This window comes from Symphalangus syndactylus, chromosome 13 (genome assembly GCF_028878055.3).
Source record: "Symphalangus syndactylus isolate Jambi chromosome 13, NHGRI_mSymSyn1-v2.1_pri, whole genome shotgun sequence".
Classification (NCBI taxonomy): domain Eukaryota; kingdom Metazoa; phylum Chordata; class Mammalia; order Primates; family Hylobatidae; genus Symphalangus; species Symphalangus syndactylus.
Genome location: NC_072435.2, coordinates 25,200,879 through 25,220,809, shown reverse-complemented (window position 1 = coordinate 25,220,809; position 19,931 = coordinate 25,200,879). Strand labels below are relative to the sequence as shown.

At 45.1% G+C, this 19,931-nt stretch overlaps 3 protein-coding genes across 4 annotated transcripts in view; 1 reads left to right on the top strand and 2 right to left on the bottom strand.

The window, feature by feature from the left end:
• LOC129460662 (zinc finger protein 347-like) overlaps window positions 1-2,403 on the bottom strand; it is a 20,054-nt gene extending 17,651 nt beyond the window's left edge. Inside the window, 1 exon segment of the mRNA XM_055238815.2 lies at window positions 2,245-2,403. The gene's annotated coding sequence lies outside the window, so the exon portion shown is untranslated.
• LOC129460706 (protein FAM90A27P-like) lies at window positions 2,045-19,931 on the top strand. 2 transcript variants are annotated; one of them, XM_063615622.1, is made up of 7 exons: window positions 2,045-2,235; window positions 13,836-13,940; window positions 14,930-15,102; window positions 15,866-16,043; window positions 16,496-16,695; window positions 17,166-17,277; window positions 18,048-19,931. In XM_063615622.1, exons 2-7 carry the CDS (start codon window positions 13,869-13,871, stop codon window positions 18,993-18,995), a joined length of 1,683 nt encoding a protein of 560 aa, XP_063471692.1. In that variant the 5' UTR covers window positions 2,045-2,235; window positions 13,836-13,868; the 3' UTR covers window positions 18,996-19,931. The 2 variants fall into 2 exon arrangements, with proteins under 2 accessions (XP_063471692.1, XP_055094941.2); XM_055238966.2 differs by lacking the exon at window positions 2,045-2,235 and adding an exon at window positions 2,547-2,619 and having other exon boundaries at window positions 18,048-19,154.
• Window positions 6,066-19,931, bottom strand: part of LOC129460668 (zinc finger protein 665-like) — a 42,766-nt gene continuing 28,900 nt past the window's right edge. Inside the window, 3 exon segments of the mRNA XM_063615536.1 lie at window positions 6,066-8,415; window positions 8,418-9,334; window positions 9,337-10,023. Coding sequence (XP_063471606.1) covers window positions 8,080-8,415; window positions 8,418-9,334; window positions 9,337-10,023 — 1,940 coding nt within the window. The 3' untranslated portion in view covers window positions 6,066-8,079.

The following is a 19,931-nucleotide window of genomic DNA, read 5'->3' as shown; positions in this document are numbered from 1 at the left end:
CTGCATGACGAGGTGCTACAGGTTCAGAGCTCAGTCTAAAACTGCCCCTCACTTCAGACACAGTATGCAAGTGGTAACTGTCACTTATACTTTTGAGTGACCTGATAAATACTGTGGTTTTCTTAACCCCTCCTCGGCTTTGATTAACTTTCTAGGACAGCTCTTCCTTCTGACTGTTCATCTGTATCCTCTGTAATATCCTTTATAACAAATGTGTAAACTAAGTGAAGTGTTTCCCTGAGTTCTTTGAGCCACCCTCACAAATTAATAGAACCTGAGGTGGCGGGGAGGGGGATGTAAAGGGAATCCCCAGTGTATAGCTGGTCGCTCAGAAGGTCAGGTACCAACGTGAGACTTGCAACTGCCGCCTGGTGTGGGGGCAATTTTGTGGAACTGAGCCTCAATCAGTGGGATCTGATGCTAACTCCAGGTACAGAGTTTCAGAATTGAGTTAAACTATAGGACACTCAGTAAGTGTCTGATAGAGAATGGGTTGTTGGTGGGAGAAATTCGCACACATTTTCGTGAGTGGAGGTGAGACACTGTGTAGAATGTGCACTGTTGTATTGAGTGTGACAGGAAGGAAAATAAAGCAAAAATATTTTTTCCTCTTAGCTCATACACTGGCCCACACCCTACCCTATTCCAGGAAAAGGGAAGTAGGTGGACTCGAAACTAAATGAGCGAAGTCACTGCCCTCTGGTTTGAATAGTGATTGCAAATGAAGCTATACCCTAATACTAATAATTGTCAAACGCACGTCTTACGCATTTTACATAAAGGAGTTTCTTCAATTCTCATTTGCAACTGCTCAATTTAAGTAAACATGTTTTAAATGTGTTGCATTATTATAAACCCAGAAACCAATGTAACAACGTAATCATCACATCTAATCAATGTACCACTCACCTGGACTCAGGGTCCCTCTCTTGCTTCCATACTGTGTGTTTCCCTCCCTCATTCTCTGCATAGCTCTCATTCTCACATTAGCTTATTTTTTATTTTCTGTGTTTTTTCCCTGGTTCTTTGCGCGTCGTTTTGAGCCCCTCTCATCTCCTGCTGTTTCTCCCCTTCTTCCTCCTCTTGCACCTGTTCTGTCCCATTCTGGGGCCTTGTTTCAACTCTGATTCCTCTTTCTCCCCAATCTTTTCATTGTCCCCAATCTCCTTATATTTCTGCCTCTTTCTTCTCCCATCTCTGCTCCCTCTGTTAAATCTCCTCTTCCCTGCTACACCTCTTGCCCCACTCTCTGGCACCCCCAGATCCCAGGCCTCCCCCTGCTGTGGTTCTCCTTCTGCTCTCCTTGTCACCGGCTGTCCCCTCTTGCTGTCCCAGCAACACGCTGCTCTGTCTGCCCTGGCTCCAAATCCCTCCTCCTCTCCCGGACTCTCTGTCTGAGGAGCCTCCCCCTTTCTGCCCCTCTCCCTACCTTGCTGTCCTTCATTACTCTGGACATCGAGCTTTCCTCTACATTTCTCCAGTTGCTTTCCTCCTTCTGCCTTCTCAGCTCCTTCTCTTACTATCTGCAAATCCTTCACCCATCCTCTACTTTGCCATCTGTTTACGGGTTTCCCTCATTCTTTTCTCTCAGTTTTTCTACTTCTCTCTCTGTCTCTGCCCCTTTCTATCTGCTAATCCCCTTGGTCCACACATTCACAGGAGGGTTTGGAGTAAGACGCCTGCATCTTGGATGAGCGCATTTTCCAGGGGCTGGAGCTGGGCAGGCAAGAACACCGGGTGTCACAGGACAGGCCCCAGGCACCTCTCCAGCGCGGGCTCAGGAGAAGCGGTGACTGCGAAGGGGAGGCCTGGGGAGCAGCAAGGCCCGACAAGAGGAGGAGGGAGGTGGGGGGCGAAGGCGCCTTATAAGAGGGGTGGGGTCTGCAGGATGCCAGGGCCAGGCAGAGGACGCGGCCTCCCCGGTACCGGGGCTGCGGCGCTGCGCTCCAGGGGCCGACGAGGGGGGAGGCTGGGAGACGCCCAGGGCGGGAATCCACCTCGCGGGTGAGGACTTTAAAAATCCCGGGGCGGGCCGGCCGAGATCGCGCCACTGCACTCCAGCCTGGGCGACAGCGAGACTCTGTCTCAAAAAAAAAAAAAAAAAAAAAAAATCCCGGGGGCGGGAGGAGGGGTCAGGAAAGGGTTTTTAAGCGGGAGGAAGACGCGAAAGGCCGGAGACAGGGAGAAGCCTCAGAGCGACTTCAACCCAAAGAGAAGCGACCCCGAACCCACACCGTGAGTCACCTGGGGTGGAGGGCGCGGTGCGGGGATCTTAAAGTCTGTAGCGAGCCCGGGAACTGGCTGCGGAAACGGGGCACGGCGGTTCGCAAGTTTAATCCATACTGAGGGACACTCACGTTCAGCTGCGTCACCTGCACCCAACGTGATCCGCTTCCGGAACTGCAGAAAACTGCGCGTGCGCGGAAAAGAGCCTGGGCACCCTGGGGGCGGGGCCTGGGGAGAGGCGGGGTCTGTCGACGAAACGCTGGGGCGGAGCCGGGGCGGGGTCTGCGCTTCCCTCAGCCTCCCTAGCCCGCAGTCTCATTTTTCCCGGTTTGGAAAGGCTGGAGTGTTCACCATGTCTCCGGGAGCAGCGTTCCAATTTGAAGCAGTTTTAAGGTGAAAGAATAGACTTAACGTGGACCACTTACGATAGAAACCAAAATGATTTCCTCTTACCAAGTTGAAAACGGTTTATGTTAAAATTGTTTGCCGGCGGGTTGGACCCAGTTCTGCTAGGGAGTCTCCTGCAGCTCAGGAACGAGGATCTGGGAATCCGGGATCTCGGTCTGGGAACTGGGATGTTAATAGAGAATCCACAGGGCACAGCGATTGGATCCAGGAATTCCTGCAATTAAAATGTATTTAATTTAACTAAAATGTCTTGAAATTATCTCTGAGGATGATGCAAAGTAGAATGGGAAATGCAGCGCCCTACCTGGACGGATATGCAATTTAATGCAGTAGCCCATCAGAACCTCCTTTGCATTTCAAATCCCCATTCTCCCCAGTGGAAGAGTCAAGCCTGTGCTCAATTCATGGGAAGGTTAAGGCCCCCGATAAGTTAGATCACCAAGGGCTGCTTTATTGTTCTTTAAAATATATATTTTTGTAAAGATGGGAGTCTCAGCCCAGGCTGGTCTCCAACTCTTGACCTCAAGCAATCCTCCTGCCTGGGCCTCCAAAAGTGCTGGGATTACAGGAGTGAACTACTGTGCCCAGTCAACTGCTGATTTAAACCATGTGAATTTTTTAAAAATAGAGATAAACTGCATTATTTTTGCTTATATTTGTTATTCCGTTCCACACTTGAAATGACTTAACCACAAACAACTATGACATAATCTTTCTTTGCATCAAAATATGTTAAGTCAATAATTTCTAAATATCATGTAATTTCAAATTCACTTTATGGGCATTCTGAAGGGAACTTGACACAGTACTTTTTATTTTAAAATTTTAATCTATATTGGGTCTATTTTTTTGTTTTCTGTTTCTTAACGTTCTATCAGATGTGGATAACAGAGTGTGGAAAATAGTCACCACATGACAATTGGATTTATTTTCGCCTAAAGAATAATTTTCCAGTATTTCTTTTTTTTTTTTTTTTTGAGACGGAGTCTCGCTGTCGCCCAGGCTGGAGTGCAGTGGCGCGATCTCGCCTCACTGCAAGCTCCGCCTCCGGGGTTCACGCCATTCTCCTGTCTCAGCCTCCTGAGTAGCTGGGACTACAGGCACCCGCCACCACGCCCGGCTAATTTTTTGTATTTTTAGTAGAGACGGGGTTTCACCGTGGTCTCGATCTCCTGACCTCGTGATCCACCCGCCTCAGCCTCCCAAAGTGCTGGGATTACAGGCGTGAGCCACTGCACCCGGCCTCAATTTTCCAGTATTTCTAACGTACCATCCCAGTACATTCACTGAACTAAAGACTCACAGGTATACCCTTTTTTCATGTTTATAGAGAACCTAGTTTATACCTGCTATTGTCTTATGTGCATTTTCATGTCACACAATTTTATCTCCAAACAACACCCTTATTTATATACACCCTATAGTTTTCACTTTAACAAAATATTAAACGTTTCATCTGGGTTACAATGTATGAAAGAAAAAAATAAAAGGGAAAATCATATTAAAAAATAAAAAGTAATGTTATTACACTTGAACATAAACCATGAAATATATTGCTCAATACCATAAACTGAAAATAACATTTCCATAGCCTTTGGAGAAATGCCCTTCCAGTAAAACTGCTTAATCATATTTATTATGTAATAAACTTTTCCACAGATTTTCACTGAGTTAGTATAAAAACATCTTAGGCATTATAACTAAACAGGATTTCAAAAACATTTTCAACAGTTGTGTTATTTTTAATGAGTCCTATGGGTACAGCGGAAAAATAAATGTAGAATATTACTATGAAGAAAACTAGGGCAGGGCGTGGTGGCTCACACCTGTAATCCCAGCACTTTGGGAGGTAGAGGCGGGTGGATCACTTGAGGTCAGGAGTTCGAGACCAGCCTGGCCAACATGGCGAGACTGTCTCTACTAAAAATACAAAAATTAGCCAGGCGTGGTGGCACATGCCTGTAGTCCCAGCTACTCGGGAGGCTGAGGCAGGAGAATCACTTGAACCTGGGAGGTGGAGGTTGCAGTGAGCCGAGATCACGCCACTGCATTCTAGCCCGGGTGACAGAGCAAGCCTCCGTCTCAAAAAACAAAACAAAACAAACAAACAAAAAAGAAAACTGGGGTCTTCCCAAACCAAGAATTCAGGAGTTTCCTGAGTAAATAATTCAGTGTACTAGCATCAGTCTCCATTTTGTGGTGTTGTACTACTAACACGTTTACAGCTCTGCACTTCCTGTTCTGCCCATTTGGTCAAACTGATCATGCTTCAGTGCTTCCTCCTTTGTCACTAGATGGACGTTCAAACCACACAAAGCTTCCTCTAACCCATCCCCACACTTTATCAACCACAACACACCAAGCAAGTTGCTTATCTGGGCTCTCAAGCCATTTTTGGACCAGCTTTGGAAGTCTACCCAGCTTTCCCCAGAAACCCACATTATGTAATAAACAGTCTCATAACACTTCTCAACCGAACTTTAGATGAAGTTCAATACAGTTCCAGTAGAGAGGTCACAAGTTCAAATTATCAAAATGTTATGAGGGTGAACATATAAACTTTGTAGTTTATCTGCCAGGAAAAAAAAAATCTGAATGTGTTATGTTCTTTCTTAAAAGAAAATTTATATATATTAATTTTTCCAATTGCCACTAAGCATTCCAAGGGTAAAAAAGAGATGTTGTTTTTATCCATATTCCCCACATTTTTTTTGTTTCCTAATATGTCATATTTTTACTATACTTGTATTTTCACTTCAGGTACATCAAGATAAATGCCATAGGTGTTATTTGGCATGCAAGAAAGAGACATGCAAAAATATAATAATACTGTGCATATGCATCAACAGCAATGCAGACTTCAGGGTGTGAGAGTCTGAAATATCCTTTCTATGGGATTTTCATTATACCACATAAGTATCCCAAGGCAGAGTGTGGAGAGAATAATTCAAGTACAAAATACAATTAGTTTCTGGGCTGGGCATGGTGGCTCACACCTGTAATCCCAGAGCTTTTGGGGGCCAAGGCAGGTGGATCACTTGAGGTCAGGAGTTTGAGACCAGCCTGGCCAACATAGTGAAACCCTGTCTCTACTAAAAATACAAAAACTAGCTGGGCATGGTAGGAGGCACCTATAATCCCAGCTACTTGGGAGGCTGAGGTAGGAGAATTGCTTGAACCCAGGAGACAGAGGTTGCAGTGAGCCGAGATAACGCTGCTGCACTCCAGCCTGGGTGACAGAATGAAACTCCATCTCAAACAAAAAAAATAAAATACACTTAGTTTCTGAAAATTATATGTTGTTTGATCCAACAATGGAAATCATTGTTCTGGATCCTTCGATAGCTTAATGGTGCACTGTTGTTATCTGTTATGAAGTATGCTACTGAGGTAGGATAAAACTATGTTGGCAAGAAATGATTCATTCATACTTATAAAATACATCAAATTTTATTAGTTAAAACATTAAATCTATGATGCATTCTTAAATAGTAGCAAAATGTGATTCCAGCAATTAATGTAAATCCTAGTAACAAACATGGGATTCTGGTTACTTTGATTAAACTTCCTATGCTCGGCCGGCTGGGCACAGTGGCTCAGGCCTGTAATCCCAGCACTTTGGCAGGCCGAGGCGGGTGGATTATGAGGTCAGGAGTTCGAGACCAGCCTGGCCAACATAGCGAAACCCCGTCTCTACTAAAAATACAAAAATTAGCCAGGCGTGGTGGTACATGTCTGTAATCCCAGCTACTTGGGAGGCTGAGGCAGGAGAATTGCTAAAACCCAGGAGGCAGAGGTTGCAGTGAGCTGAGATTGCATCACTGCACTCCAGTCTGGACAACAGAACAAGACTCCATCTCAAAAAAAAAAAAAAAATCAATCTTTGCTATGCAACAGCTATTGGCATTTGATGGAGAAGGTAGCCTCCACTTTTCTGCATTATTTGTACCACACAACAGTCCTTAATAAGCTATTACTCTCCTCTAATAAAAATCCAAGTGTCTTCCTGGCTCTATTTCATGGTCTATTGGTAGAGAATTTCTTTCTTTCTTTCTTTCTTTCTTTCTTTCTTTCTTTCTTTCTTTCTTTCTTTCTTCTTTCTTTTTTTGAGTCAGAGTTTCACTCTTATTGCCCAGACTGGAGTGCAGTGGCATGATCTCGGCTCATCACAACCTCTGCCTCCCGGGTTCAAGCGAGTCTCCTGCCTCAGCCTCCTGAGTAGCTGGGATTACAGGCATGCACCACCATGCCTGACTAATTTTGTATTTTTAGTAGAGATGGGGTTTCTCCATGTTGGTCAGGCTGGTCTCGAACTCCCGACCTCAGGTGATCTGCCTGCCTCGGCCTCCCAAAGTGCTGGGATTACAGGCATGAGCCACCGTGCCCGGCCAGTAGAGAATTTCTTTCCATACCCACAGTGCTCTTCTGTCAGAAGAAGGGCACCTGCAGTGCAATAAGGATGATGAGTGACATCATAGTTCATCATCCTCTGCCCTTTCCAAGTGCTCTCTAATTCAGACTATATTTAATTTTAAAAGGCAGAGTCTTTCTTCTTCAGGAGCTTGGAGAGAAATAATCCTCACCTAATGAAGTGAGTGAGCTCTTCCATCCTTTGATTCTTTCCCGAACAACACCATGTAAGGTGTATAATCATGTATAATATCAGCAGATTGCAAAGTTCTGGTTGGAAGTTATAAATAGTAGCCTTTTCAATAAATCTTAAATACTTCAACAAAACATTTTATAAGCTGAAAGTAATTGGCCATTTCCAAACATCCTAAAACCTTTGATATGTATCATGTAATGAGTTTTAACACATTTGGATTTCTGATTATGTGGAAGTATATAATATCAGAGGGTTACGAGGAAACTAGAGACTGAGTTCTACTCTTCCTATGAATCCTCACCTACAGTTGTGGTCCAGGAGTAATAGTCTCAGCATGCATGTTACATTTGTGTGATTTCCTCAAAGATGTATATTTTGATGCCTATTGAGCTCTGAGACCTGGATAAAGCTTCTGTCATACATAGTATATTCACAGGATTTGAACTCTGATGTCTGCTAATGCTTAAACTCATCAGGAGTTTGCCACAGTCACTGTATTTGTAAGAATTGTCTCAAGAATGAATTCTCTGATGTTGTGAAAGAAGTAATTTGTGCTGAAGAACTGGCCGCACTCCTTTGTAAGGTTTTTTTTTTTTTTGGAGACGGAGTTTCACCTTTGTTGCCCAGGCTGGAGTGCAATGGCATGATCTCGCTCACTGCAACCTCCGCCTCCCAGGTTCAAGCGATTCTCCTGCCTCAGCCTCCCAAGTAGCTGGGATTACAGGCGTGCACCACCACACCCAGCTAATTTTTGTATTTTTAGTAGAGACAGCATTTCACCATGTTGGCCAGCCTGGTCTCGAACTCGAGACCCACCTCGGCCTCCCAAACTGCTGGGATTACAGGCGTGAGCCACGCCGGGCATGGGCCCAGCGTCCTTTGTAAGGTTTCTATCCACTATGAATTCTTCGATGTTTTGCAAGGTTTGAATTTTGAGTAAAGACCTTGCCACATTTGTTACATTTGTAAGGTTTGTCTCCAGTATGGATTGCCATATGGGTAGTTAGGGTTGAGCGAACACTAAAGGCTTTCCCACACTCATTACACCTATAAGGTTTTTCTCCAGTGTGAATTCTTCTATGATTTGCAAGATGTGAATTTTGAGAGAAGACCTTGCCACATTCGTTGCATTTGTAAGGTTTTTCTCCAGTATGGATGACCTGATGGGTAGCTAGGTACTAGAATGTACACTAAATGCTTTGCCACACTCATTACACTTGTAAGGTTTCTCACCAGTGTGAATTCTCTGATGAATTGCAAGGTATGAATTCTGCCTGAAGACCTTGCCGCAATCATTACATTTGTATGGTTTTTGTCTAGTATGTATTGTCTGATGGATAGCTAGGCTTGAATGAACACTAAAGGCTTTGCTACACTCATTACACTTGTAAGGTTTTTCTCCAGTATGAACTCTCCAATGCCTTGCAAGTTGTGATGTTTGACTGAAGGCTTTACCACATTCATCACACTTGTAAGGTTTCTCTCCAGAATGAATTCCCCGATGACTTGCAAGGTGTGAATTTTGTGTGAAGACCTTACCGCAGTCATTACATTTGTAAGGTTTTTCTCCAGCATGAATTGCCTGATGGGTCGTTAGGCTTGATTGCACACTAAAGGCTTTGCTGCACTCATCACACCTGTAAGGTTTCTCTCCAGTGTGAATTCTTTGATGATTTGCTAAGTGTGAATACTGAGTGAAAACCTTGATGCATTCATTACATTTGAAAGGTTTTTCTCCGGTATGGATGATCTGATGCTTAGTTAAGTTTGAATGCATACTGAAGGCTTTCCCACACTCATTACACTTGTAAGGTTTCTCACCAGTATGAATTCGCCGATGCTTTGCAAGGTATGAATTGTGCCTGAAGACCTTGCCACATTCATTACATTTGTAAGGTTTTTCTCCAGTGTGGATTGTCTGATGGGTAGTTAGGCTTGAGTGAACACTAAAGGCTTTGCCACACTCATTACACTTGTAAGGCTTCTCCCCAGTATGAATTCTTCGACGACTTGCAAGGTGTGAATTTTGAGTGAAGCACTTGCCACATTCCTTACATTTGTAAGGTTTTTCTCCAGTATGGATAAACTGATGGGTAGTTTTGAATGTGCTCTAAAGGCTTTGCCACACTCATTACACTTGTAAGGTATCTCTCCAGTATGAATTCTCTGATGACCTGCAAGGTTTGAAGGTTGACTGAAGACTTTCCCACATTCATTACATTTGTAAGGTTTTTCTCCAGTATGGATTACCTGATGGATTGTTAGGTTTGAACGAACAGTAAAGGCTTTGCCACACTCATTACACTGGTAAGGCTTCTCTCCAGTATGAATTCTCTTATGACTTGTTAGCCGTGAGTTTTGATTGAAGACCTTGCCACATTCATCACATTTATAATGTTTTCCTGGATTATTAAGAGACTTCTCAACTTGATTGTATTCATAAATTTTCCCTTCACCTTGAAATTGCCACAGTTCAGGCAGATGTGACTGAAAGCTTACTCCTAGCTGATTTTCAATAAGCCTGTTTCCTGCAGCCCTTCTGTCACATTTATCTCTTCTACCAGGGAGATTTTCTTTTTGCAACATAAGTACTCTTTTATAATTTCCTTCGTGATCTTTCCACTGACACTCAAAGTCATATGTATTTTTCTGAACTTCCTGGAAGGACAAGCCTTCAGTGTCATGGCTTTCAAGTCTCTCCAACTTCACCGTGTAGAATGCTTCTCCCATATTGCTCTTCCCCTTTGATGGCAAATCTTTGTTTACACATTTACAAGAGGTATCTGTAAGATATAAAGAATTGTAGGTTTCCAATTAATTATAGTAGGTAAATAATTATCTCCCATTGAAAAACCTAATGTTACACCAAAAGTAATAGTTATGTTGAACAGACTTAGGATTTTTCAGAACCATAATTTTCCAGAACACAAAAGGAACAGGATTCCTTATCAAAGAAAAGGTGGTAACATGTAATTCAAATAGTAGGGGATCCTAGTTTTAAACAATCTGTGAACAAAACACTCATATTGTGCAAACCTGTATTAGCCCTGAAAGGAGTATTTTTCAACCATGACCCAAGGCTACCAATTGGCAGTATGTTTTATGTGGCTGTCACAGAATTCAAGAGAAAGAATTCTTACCTTGTGCCTATTTAAAGCATATTTGTTATGCATAAGTAAATGCTAAAGCACAACATGATATACTCTAATGGTAAAAAACTCACAGCAAACATATGTAATGAATAATTAAAGAAGTAGTAATTTTGAATTGGAAAATAATAGCACTGAAAAAACAAGGAGGAATTCAATTTTAAAATGTCAGAAAAAACTATTTTTCTGAATACCTGTTATAAAACTACATACCCCTATATACCCACACAGAGCAAACCTTTTGCAGCATTAACAAGTGGTATATAACAGTTATCTTTCTTTCTTTCTTTTTTTTTTTTCTGAGAAGGGCTTTTGCTCTTGTTGCCCAGGCTGGAGTGCAATGGTGCAATCTCGGCTCACCGCAACCTCTGCCTCCCGGGTTCAAGCGATTCTCCTGCCTCTGCCTCCTGAGTACCTGGGATTACAGGCATGCACCACCACGCCAGACTAATTTTGTATTTTTAGTAGAGACAGGGTTTCACCATGTTGGTCAGGCTGGTCTCGAACTCCCGACCTCAGGTGATCCACCCGCCTCAGCCTCCCAAAGTGCTGGGATTACAGGCGTGAGCCACTGCGCCCGGCCCCAACAGTTATATTTCTTACACATGGTGAAAAACCATCCTCTATCAATAATAATCGAAATTAAGAAAATATTTTAGTAACTCAGCATATAAGCAGTAGGCAAGAATTAGTAACTGTGTTTACAGGAAGTTATAGTCTGTGGATTTGTCAACAATTTCTTTTTTTTTTTTTTTGGAGACGGAGTTTCGCTCTGTCACCCAGGCAGTGGCGCAATCTCGGCTCACTGCAAGCTCTGCCTCCTGGGTTCACGCCATTCTCCTGCCTCAGCCTCCCGAATAGCTGGGACTACAGGCACCCACCACTATGCCCAGCTAATTTTTTGTATTTTGTTTAGTACAGACAGGGTTTCACCGTGTTAGCCAGGATGGTCTCGATCTCCTGACCTCTTGATCCACCCACCTCAGCCTCCTAAAGTGCTAGGATTACAGGCGTAAGCCACGGTGCTCGGCCAACAATTTCTCTTGATAAAAGAGGAGTTTGCCGGGCGTGGTGGCTCCCGCCTGTAATCCTAGCACTTTGGGAGGCCAAGGCAGGTGGATTACGAGGTCAGGAGATCGAGACCATCCTGGCTAACACGGTGAAACCCCATCTCTACTAAAAATACAAAAAATTCGCCACGCGTTGTGGCGGGTGCCTGTAGTCCCAGCTACTCGGGAGGCTGAGGCAGGAGAATGGCGTGAACCGAGGAGGTGGAGCTTGCAGTGAGCCGAGATCGTGCCATTGCACTCCAGCCTGGGAGACACAGCCAGACTCCCTCGCAAAAAAAAAAAAAAAAAAAAAAGAAAAGAGGAGTTCTACTTCAGAACCAGCATGGGATATAAGAACTGGATTATAATTAAAAAAAAACAAAACTTTTATTGTATAATGGCAAACTACAGGTGTATATATTTATGGAGAACAAAATGATGTCATGATACATATATACAATGTGGAATGATGGAATCACGCTTATTACCACATCCATCATGTGAAAAATGTGTCATTTACGCTTGTTTAATTGAACCTTTGTGTTGAAAAGACAAACATCTTCCTAATCTCCCCGACCCCCCCCCTCTTGTAACCAACGTTCTTCTTTCTATGAGTTCAAGAGGTTTAGACTCCACATATAGGTAAGAAGGTGAAGTACTTGTATTTCTGTGCCTAGATTATTTCATTTACCAAAATATCCTCAGGGTCCATCCACGTTCTGGCAGACAGAACTTCCTTCTTTTAAAGGCTAAACAGTGTTCCATCATTTTCTTTATCCACTCATCTGTTGATGAACATGTAGTTTGATTTCATAACTTGACTATTGTGAACAATGCTGCATTAAACATGGAATGCAGATATGTCATAGATATGCTGATTTAAATCCTTTGGATATATATTTGACCCTTGAACAATGTAGGGGTTAAGAATGCCAACCCTCCACTCACTTGAAAATCTGTGTATAACTTTTGACTCCCCAAAAACTTAACCACTAATAGCCTACGATTGACTGGAAGCCTTACTAATCAACATATAATGTTGATTAGAATGTATCTTGTATTTTTTATATTATATGTATTATATACTGTATTTTTTTTTTTTTTTTTTTGAGACAGGGTCTTGCTCTGTCACAAGCCTGGAGTGCAGTGGCACAATCTCAGCTCACTGCAACCTCCACCTCCCGGGTTGAAGCAATTTTCCTGCCTCAGCCTCCCAAGGAGCTGGGATTACAGGCGCCCACCCACCATTGCCCAGCTAATTTTTATATTTTTAGTAGAGACGGGGTTTCACCATGTTGGCCAGGCTGGTCTCGAACTCCTAGCCTCAGATGATCTGCCCACCTTGGCCTCCCAAAATGCTGGGATGACAGGCGTGAGCCACTGCACCCGGCCACTTTTTATTATGATATGCAATTTACTGGAGAGATGAACTACTTACATAAAGATGATTAGCGTCACAGAGTGTATTCAGCAAATACTTGCAACACTTGAGCTCCATGTAATAACAATAGGAGGTGGCTATGAAATTGTATGGCAGTACACTATGTACTAAAATTAGTTCTATACAATTATGATTATTATATCTTTACATTTGTTTATATATATGTCTACATATATATAATTTACATATAAATTTACATATAAATTGCTAAGCTGCTTCCTCAGCCGCAAACGTCTCAGGACCAGGGTGGTGACCGGCCAGGACTGTGCCTCACTAGTTTTCAGATGGAGTTGATTTCTAAATGGTGTCGCCCTCACTCTCCTATGCTCCTGTTTCCCTAGTACTGTGGTCATTTAGACAAAGACATTTCCCCTGAACCCACGTTTTGCACTGTTCATCAGTTTGGACATAAAAGTGCTTTATTTTGTATTTTCTTAGCACTTGATGGTTTCCCTTGAATATCTTGTTTGATCTTAAGGAGTTTGATTTCAGAAATTTCAAGGAATGTGCTTCATAGTTTAAAACATCCTTAATATTAGAAAGAACTTATAAACTGTAGGTACATCTAGTTTTAACAAGGAGGGTGTACAGATGGTTAAAATATCCAGTTTTCTAATATATTGAATTTTCTTTGAGGCCAATTCCACGATCAATTTTTCCAGATGTTTGGTGGTATACTATGAGGGTCTCTAGAGAAGGGACCTGCATTGCATACATATCAAACACGCTAAGTCCAGTGAACAATTCTTTTAATGGATCACCTGCTTTTCTCATTCACACTGGTGTCATGTCACTGGCAGAGGAAGGATGCGTCCGTGTAGTTTGAATGACAGGATGTGTGAGTTTACTCCTAGGGACACGGTGGACACAGCAGAGAGATAGGGCTGACTGCATCCTGTACCTGGGAGAGTTCAGGGATAGGAAAGAATCAGCGTCTCATTTTCTACCCTCCACAGGGAAAGAGAATCCCTCGGGCAGGACCAGCAGTGATGGACCCCAACACTCTCTCCATGGAACAGGGCAAGCAGTTCTTAAAGCAGTGTGGGATCCCACAAAGAGATGTGAGTATGGGAGCTGCGGGGTCACCTGGGAGGCAGGTGGAATGGGGGGAGTCTAAGCCTAGGGGGAAGGTTGAAGCAGGCTCCCCATCCATGACCGACTCATATTCAGAGTTTCACACCCTCCATACACGGGCACTGACCCATTAAAATCGATATGTAATTCCTCAAAGGGACACGGGAAAATGCCACCGCCACCGCCCCTTAGTTCCCATCTGGGAACAGCAGCACTTCCCAGTACCCTGGGCTGTCGCTCTTTGAAGGTGCCATTTGAAGGTCATCAGCAAACTCCTCACCAGCTCTGGAGTAAAGAACTGTGAGATTGCCTTTGCGTCCTCATAGCTTAGCTCCCGCGCATGAGTGAGAACATAAGGTGTTTGGTTTTGCATTCCTGATTTATTCACAGAGAATAATAGTCTCCAATCCCATCCAGGTTGCTGCGAAGGCCATTAATTTCTTCCTTTTATGGCTGAGTAGTATTCTGTCAGATAGATAGATAGATAGATAGATAGATAGATAGATAGATAGATAGATAGACAGACAGACAGACAGACAGACAGACAGACAGACAGATTAGATAGATAGATAGATAGATAGATAGATAGATAGATAGATAGATAGATGATAGATAGATAGACAGACAGACAGATAGACAGATTAGATAGATAGACAGATAGACAGACAGACAGATAGATAGATACACACACACACACACCATAGTTCCTTTATCCACTCGCTGATTGACGGGCATTTGGGCTGGTTCCATATTTTTGCAATTGCGAATTGTGCTGCTGTAAACATGCGTGTACAAGTATCTTTTTCACATAATGACTTCTTTAAAAGAAAGAAAGAAAAAAAAAACACCGCAATGTGCGCCTGTCCAGCATTCCCTTCAAAATCTCAGGAAGGTGGGGGTTCCTCCTGTCCTCTGCCAAGGCTTCCTCCGGCCTGCAGAACTCAGGTTGCCTCTCCATTCTCCTTTCTCGCATTAGATTGACTTGATGACAGAGAAGTGGGTTGTTCTTGCCTCTGTGGAGGTTCTTCTGCGATTTCCTCTGAAGCCAGGAGAGGATCCGACCGCCCGCTGTGTCTCCAGTGAAAAATGCCAGGCTTCAGTGGACCGGCCCCCCACAATTTCACAGAGACCTGGATACCAAGAGGAGAGGTAAGACAAGTATTGGGGAGTAAGTTAGGGACGGCCTGGGGGACTCCCCAAGCACTGTTTTCCTGTTGTATTCTTGTTGTGGGCTCAAGGTTTCTGCTGAACATGCCTGGAGGTTTCCATCTTTCGTGTCCCCCCATGACAAGGGCTGTGATGTGTGCGAAGCCTGGTGTGAACATGCACATACGTGTCAGCATCGCAGGATCCTCAGCGGGCTGCTCCTCGCTTGGCTTTGTGAAAGCCTCTGTGTGAAGAGTGGCGTGTGGTCACAGGGGTCTCATGTGCAACGTCATGAGTGTCCATAGGTTGAATATGAAAACTTTGCAAAGCTTTGAGCTTCTGGTTGGTTTTCTGAGTGAGAAGCTATTCGATGAAAATAGTGGGTTTTCTGGAACTAGCTGGAAAAATATCAGGAGTTGTTGTCTGTTCATGTCTTGGCTTTGACAGATATTGTCAGAGGGTTTCACCTCTGAGGCACTGACTGCACACAAACTGAGAGCCCAGAAAACTTTTATGCAAGGCTGCAAATCTCACTTCACCCTCTAGAAATCAAGCAGCCTTTGGTTTATAAAATCTGTGTCCTGTTCTGGGAGTAGGTCAGGCTGGGAGAGAATAGCACAGCTTGGACCTGGGTTCACAGAGAACCAGGTTACAGTGGGCAAGACTCAGTGGCCAGTTCGTCCCTCCATCCCTGCTTGGGTAAATAGGGGTAGGAGGGACTTTCGTCTGGTGTCTGTGTAATGTTTTCTCTTTTTCTTATGACTAGGAAATCCAACAACCCTTTAATGAAGAAGACTGATCAGAAGCTCAAGGACCTGCCACAGATGGCCGCTCATTCTGTCCATCATCAGGCTCAGAGGCCCCCCAGAGCCAAGAACCCACAGGAGCAGCAGAGGGGACCCATGGGGCAGAGGACTCCCCCAGCAGAAGAGGAGGAATCCAGGGTCAGTGGGGACTTGAAAATGTTGGTAACCAAGGTGTCTCCATGGGCCCCAGAGAGTGGGCTTAAACATGGGAACCATAATTATGACTTAGGTGTTCCCACTGGACTCAGGCTGACAGGTCTGTGCTCTCCTCCCTAGCACATTGGCCCATTCGGAGTCTGAGGAGCAGCCTCATTCTCTGTCCAGTGTCATGTCCAGCCTGGTGTTTGCCGAGTCCTCAACACCGGTTCATTATCTTCACTCTCAGATACGCGCGTCCTTCCTCCTGGGATCCCTGTTAAACGGGCTCTGGGGAGGACGACAATATCTTGAATTTCCTGGCAACCAACAGCCCATGGGCCTATGTCCCCCTCCTAAAATAATCCATCTCCAAAACCCAGGCCTTGCGTGAACCTTCGCAGGTGCCTGTGATTGCTGTTGACTCACTGCTCTCTGTCCTCCTCCACCTGCAGGTGAAATGCAAGAACTGCGGGGCCTTTGGGCACTCAGCCAGGAGCAAGACCTGCCCCATTACGAGGCGGAGGGGGGCCCTTCCTCTGCAGCCCCTGGGCTCACACCAGGAGAAGGAGAACCTGAAACCAGCAAAGGCCCAGCTACCCCAGGCTCCAGGGCCCTTTACGAGGAACGACAGAGAAAAGGAGCAAAGTCCAAGGTAAGGATTTTGCAGGGTCAAGGACGATCCGTGAGGTCGGCGCCTCAGGAGCTGGTGTCTCCCCTACTCTTTCTGTGCAGCCTTCTCTAAGCACACAAGGAAAGCTCCAGATGGAGGTGGGCGGTGGCCCCTGCCTTCCAGGGTCCGTACTCGAGCTTATCCCAGCACTGAGAGTCTCTAGAGGGCAGGGGCTGTGGGAGACCTGGGGATGTTACCCGTGGCAGGCAGAGCAGCACCAGGGCCTGAATGAACTTAGGGAAGCTGGGGCATGGCAGGTGGCTTCCTGTAAGTGGGGCTGCTTCTGAGATGACAGAAGGGGCCATCTTGGCAGAGTTCACAGAGGCCTGAATGCCTCCCTCACCCAAAGCAAGGGCTAGGATTGGGCTCTGGGATGGTGCTTGGTTCCCAGTCACTGGTGTGGACAAGGAGGGTCAGGCGGGTCCAGACAGTGAACGTGATTTCTTCCGCAGGCCCCAGCAGCAGCAGAACAAAGCTCTGAAGCAGACATTTCCCAGGACTCCCCAAGAGAAAACGCAGGAAGCCTGGATGGAGCCAGCGGAAGAAGCCTGTTCATTCCTGACGGTGAGTCTCCCCCAGCCCCTGCTCTGTTTCTCCTCTGGGTCCCCTGATTCCTTCACTTCTGTGCCCCTCATGGGTGGGGGTCATTTTTAGGCCTAGGCTCCCCTGCAGGAGAACTGCGCTACCTGAGGACTTTGCATACTCCAGTTTGCAGCTTCTTTATTAAAATGTCGGTTTCTGTACCTTTATTTGCAAGTTGGCCAGCAAATGCTGCTGGGCGCATTTCAGTGCCCGTGGGGAGTGACTGATCAGATGCCTTCGGGATACTGCTGCAGATAAAGCATCTCCTTCATTTTTATACATGTTCTTATATCTGCTTTCAAAAGGAGCTGTGCCATTTCCAGTCTCCACATTGTTTGGGGAATTGACATTCCCTTGATATTAACAACAGACAACATACAGTTTTAATTTTCCTATGTGATAGTCGCAGCACACAGAATGGTAGGCTATCTTTCCCCAACACTATTCCTGAAGTGACAATTCTGCATATATTCAGTGACCACGTGTACATCCTTTTCTGTGACGTTTAATTTCCTATGTCCTGTCTCTTTTGTAGAGTCTTCCCTATATTTGATCCTGATTTAGACGCAATCCCAGTGCCTGTTATCCTCCTCTGTTTCTCACGGCAGCCTGTCCGTTTTCCTCTGTCCCAGCTTGCTTCTCATTTTCACACAGTTTCTGTTGTGATGTGGTTTGACATGTGAGTTCCCTGCTTCGTAGAGTTTGGGAGTTCTCCTGCTGAGCTGTCTCATGTGGGATGTTTTCTCCCGTAGCATCCTACCATGCTACTGCCTGTCCACACCACCAAGAAGAGATCTGTCCTGGGCCCTGTGTCCGCATGTCCACCGCCTGTCAACATACCCGGGATGAGATTACTCTGCTCTTCGGGTCACAACGATCGACCTCAACTGAGCACTTGTGGACCCACCAAGGGTCATGGCGGGGACATTACTGCCGCCCTGCTCCCTGTTCTGCAGAGCTCCCGCCAGACCCCTACTCTCAGTGCCAGGCCGTCAGCCAACAGGCCTGACGTGTCCTCCCATGGTGCTCTCCAGCCTGCCGTGCAGGCATTTGCCCTGGGCCCTGGCCTTAAATCCCAGGCAGAAATCAAACATCTTGATGCAGATGCAAAGCCCAGACCACAGCAAGTCAGACGAAAGTGTGGCCAGGACTCCAGAACCCAGGCACCAGGCAAAGAGCCTGCGCCCGTCCCCACCCACACTTTCCAGAACCCCGCAAAGAAAGCAAGACTCAGCTCCTTCCCGACCCCCGCACTGAGAACTCAGCTCCCGGATGTGGGCGCTGTGCAGACACTCCAGCCTCCCTGCATTGCAACTGGACTTCGATCCAAACAGGCACCCAAGGCGACCACAGAGACAGCAGCCACCAAGACAGCAATCCTGCAGCCCAGAGTCAACCTCCAGCCCTCACCCAGCTCACCTTTCCTGGGCCCAGCCCAGGGCTGCCCCGTCCTCCAGCCTGGACCACCCATTCATGTTCCAGGGAGGCCCGGCAGTGTCACCTTCATGAGAGGGGACGAGGGACAGAAGAGCCCCAGGTTCAGAACGCCTCCCACATCCCGTCCTCCTGAAAGCTCTGCTTCCGCTCAGAGCCCTCACTTCTCAAGGGAGCCTGAGGGGCGGGGTCCCCAGGTCTCAATGAGTGTCCTCTATTGGGACCTTCTGGTCAGTTCCTCCTCTGAGGACAGTGACAGTGACTGAGACCCCCAAGGCAAGAAGACCCAGCTTCAATCCCATGTGACTTGGAAGTGGCTGAAAGGCTGAGAAGGGGAGAGGCAGGAAGCAGCCCTGTGGGGGGTCAGCGCTTCCCTGGCAGCGGTGCCTGTTCAAACGTGGACCCCAGATACTATCGGGGATCAACGAACCCTGCCTATTTACACTATGTAAATTTAACCTGTATTAAAATGGGGCTTTTGAAAGTGTCCTGTAGATTTCTTTTTCAATTACATAAAATTGTATGAGAAACTGAGTCGACATAAGCAAACAATGCTCCACTAGTGTCAATAGAAAGCTTTGAAACTCATCTGAAGGAGGGAGCAAACCACTGAAATTTGAGTAATTCTGGGCAAAGGCCCTTCGATGGTAGTGGAAAACGTCAGTATCTTCTGACTCAAGAATATTTGACTGTGAAGGAGAGTTGTAGTGAGAAATGCTTAGCCTTGGAAAAATAGGGAATTTTTTTTTTCTTGGAAGAATGTGTTTTTTTTTTATCAGTGAATTCAAACATTTAAGAAACTGTTCTTTTTTATACCATGTACATTTTTCCAGGGTATCAGACAAGGGAAATACTCCATTTATTTTATGAAGCTACCTAGACTCTGATTTCCGCTGTGATAGAGAGGGCATCTCAGCTAGTGCATGTGTAAAGTTGAGGTACCAATATTCTCAATGTTGGAGTTATTCAGTGTATTCAATAAGTTATGCAAAGCACGTCATGAATGGCACATGGTAAAATATATCTTACTATTATTATTATTAGCATACCACAAGTAAACAATAGAGTAACTTCAAGTTTTTAAATGAATTTCACTTATAAGGATGTATTCTACTAGCCTTGGAACTTTTGTTATTAAAAGTCATTGTAAAATTCTGCTTGGTTAATTTCTTTCCGTATGAATAAAATTCTTTGAACTATGA

Bases quoted from the DNA above. Each gene is read 5' to 3' on its own strand.
- LOC129460706 (XM_063615622.1), top strand. From the start codon at position 13,869: ATGGACCCCAACACTCTCTCCATGGAACAGGGCAAGCAGTTCTTAAAG. The intron at 13,941-14,929 runs GTGAGTATGGGA...TTCTCGCATTAG, and splicing joins GTGGGATCCCACAAAGAGAT to ATTGACTTGATGACAGAGAA. The intron at 16,696-17,165 runs GTAAGGATTTTG...TTTCTTCCGCAG, and splicing joins GAAAAGGAGCAAAGTCCAAG to GCCCCAGCAGCAGCAGAACA.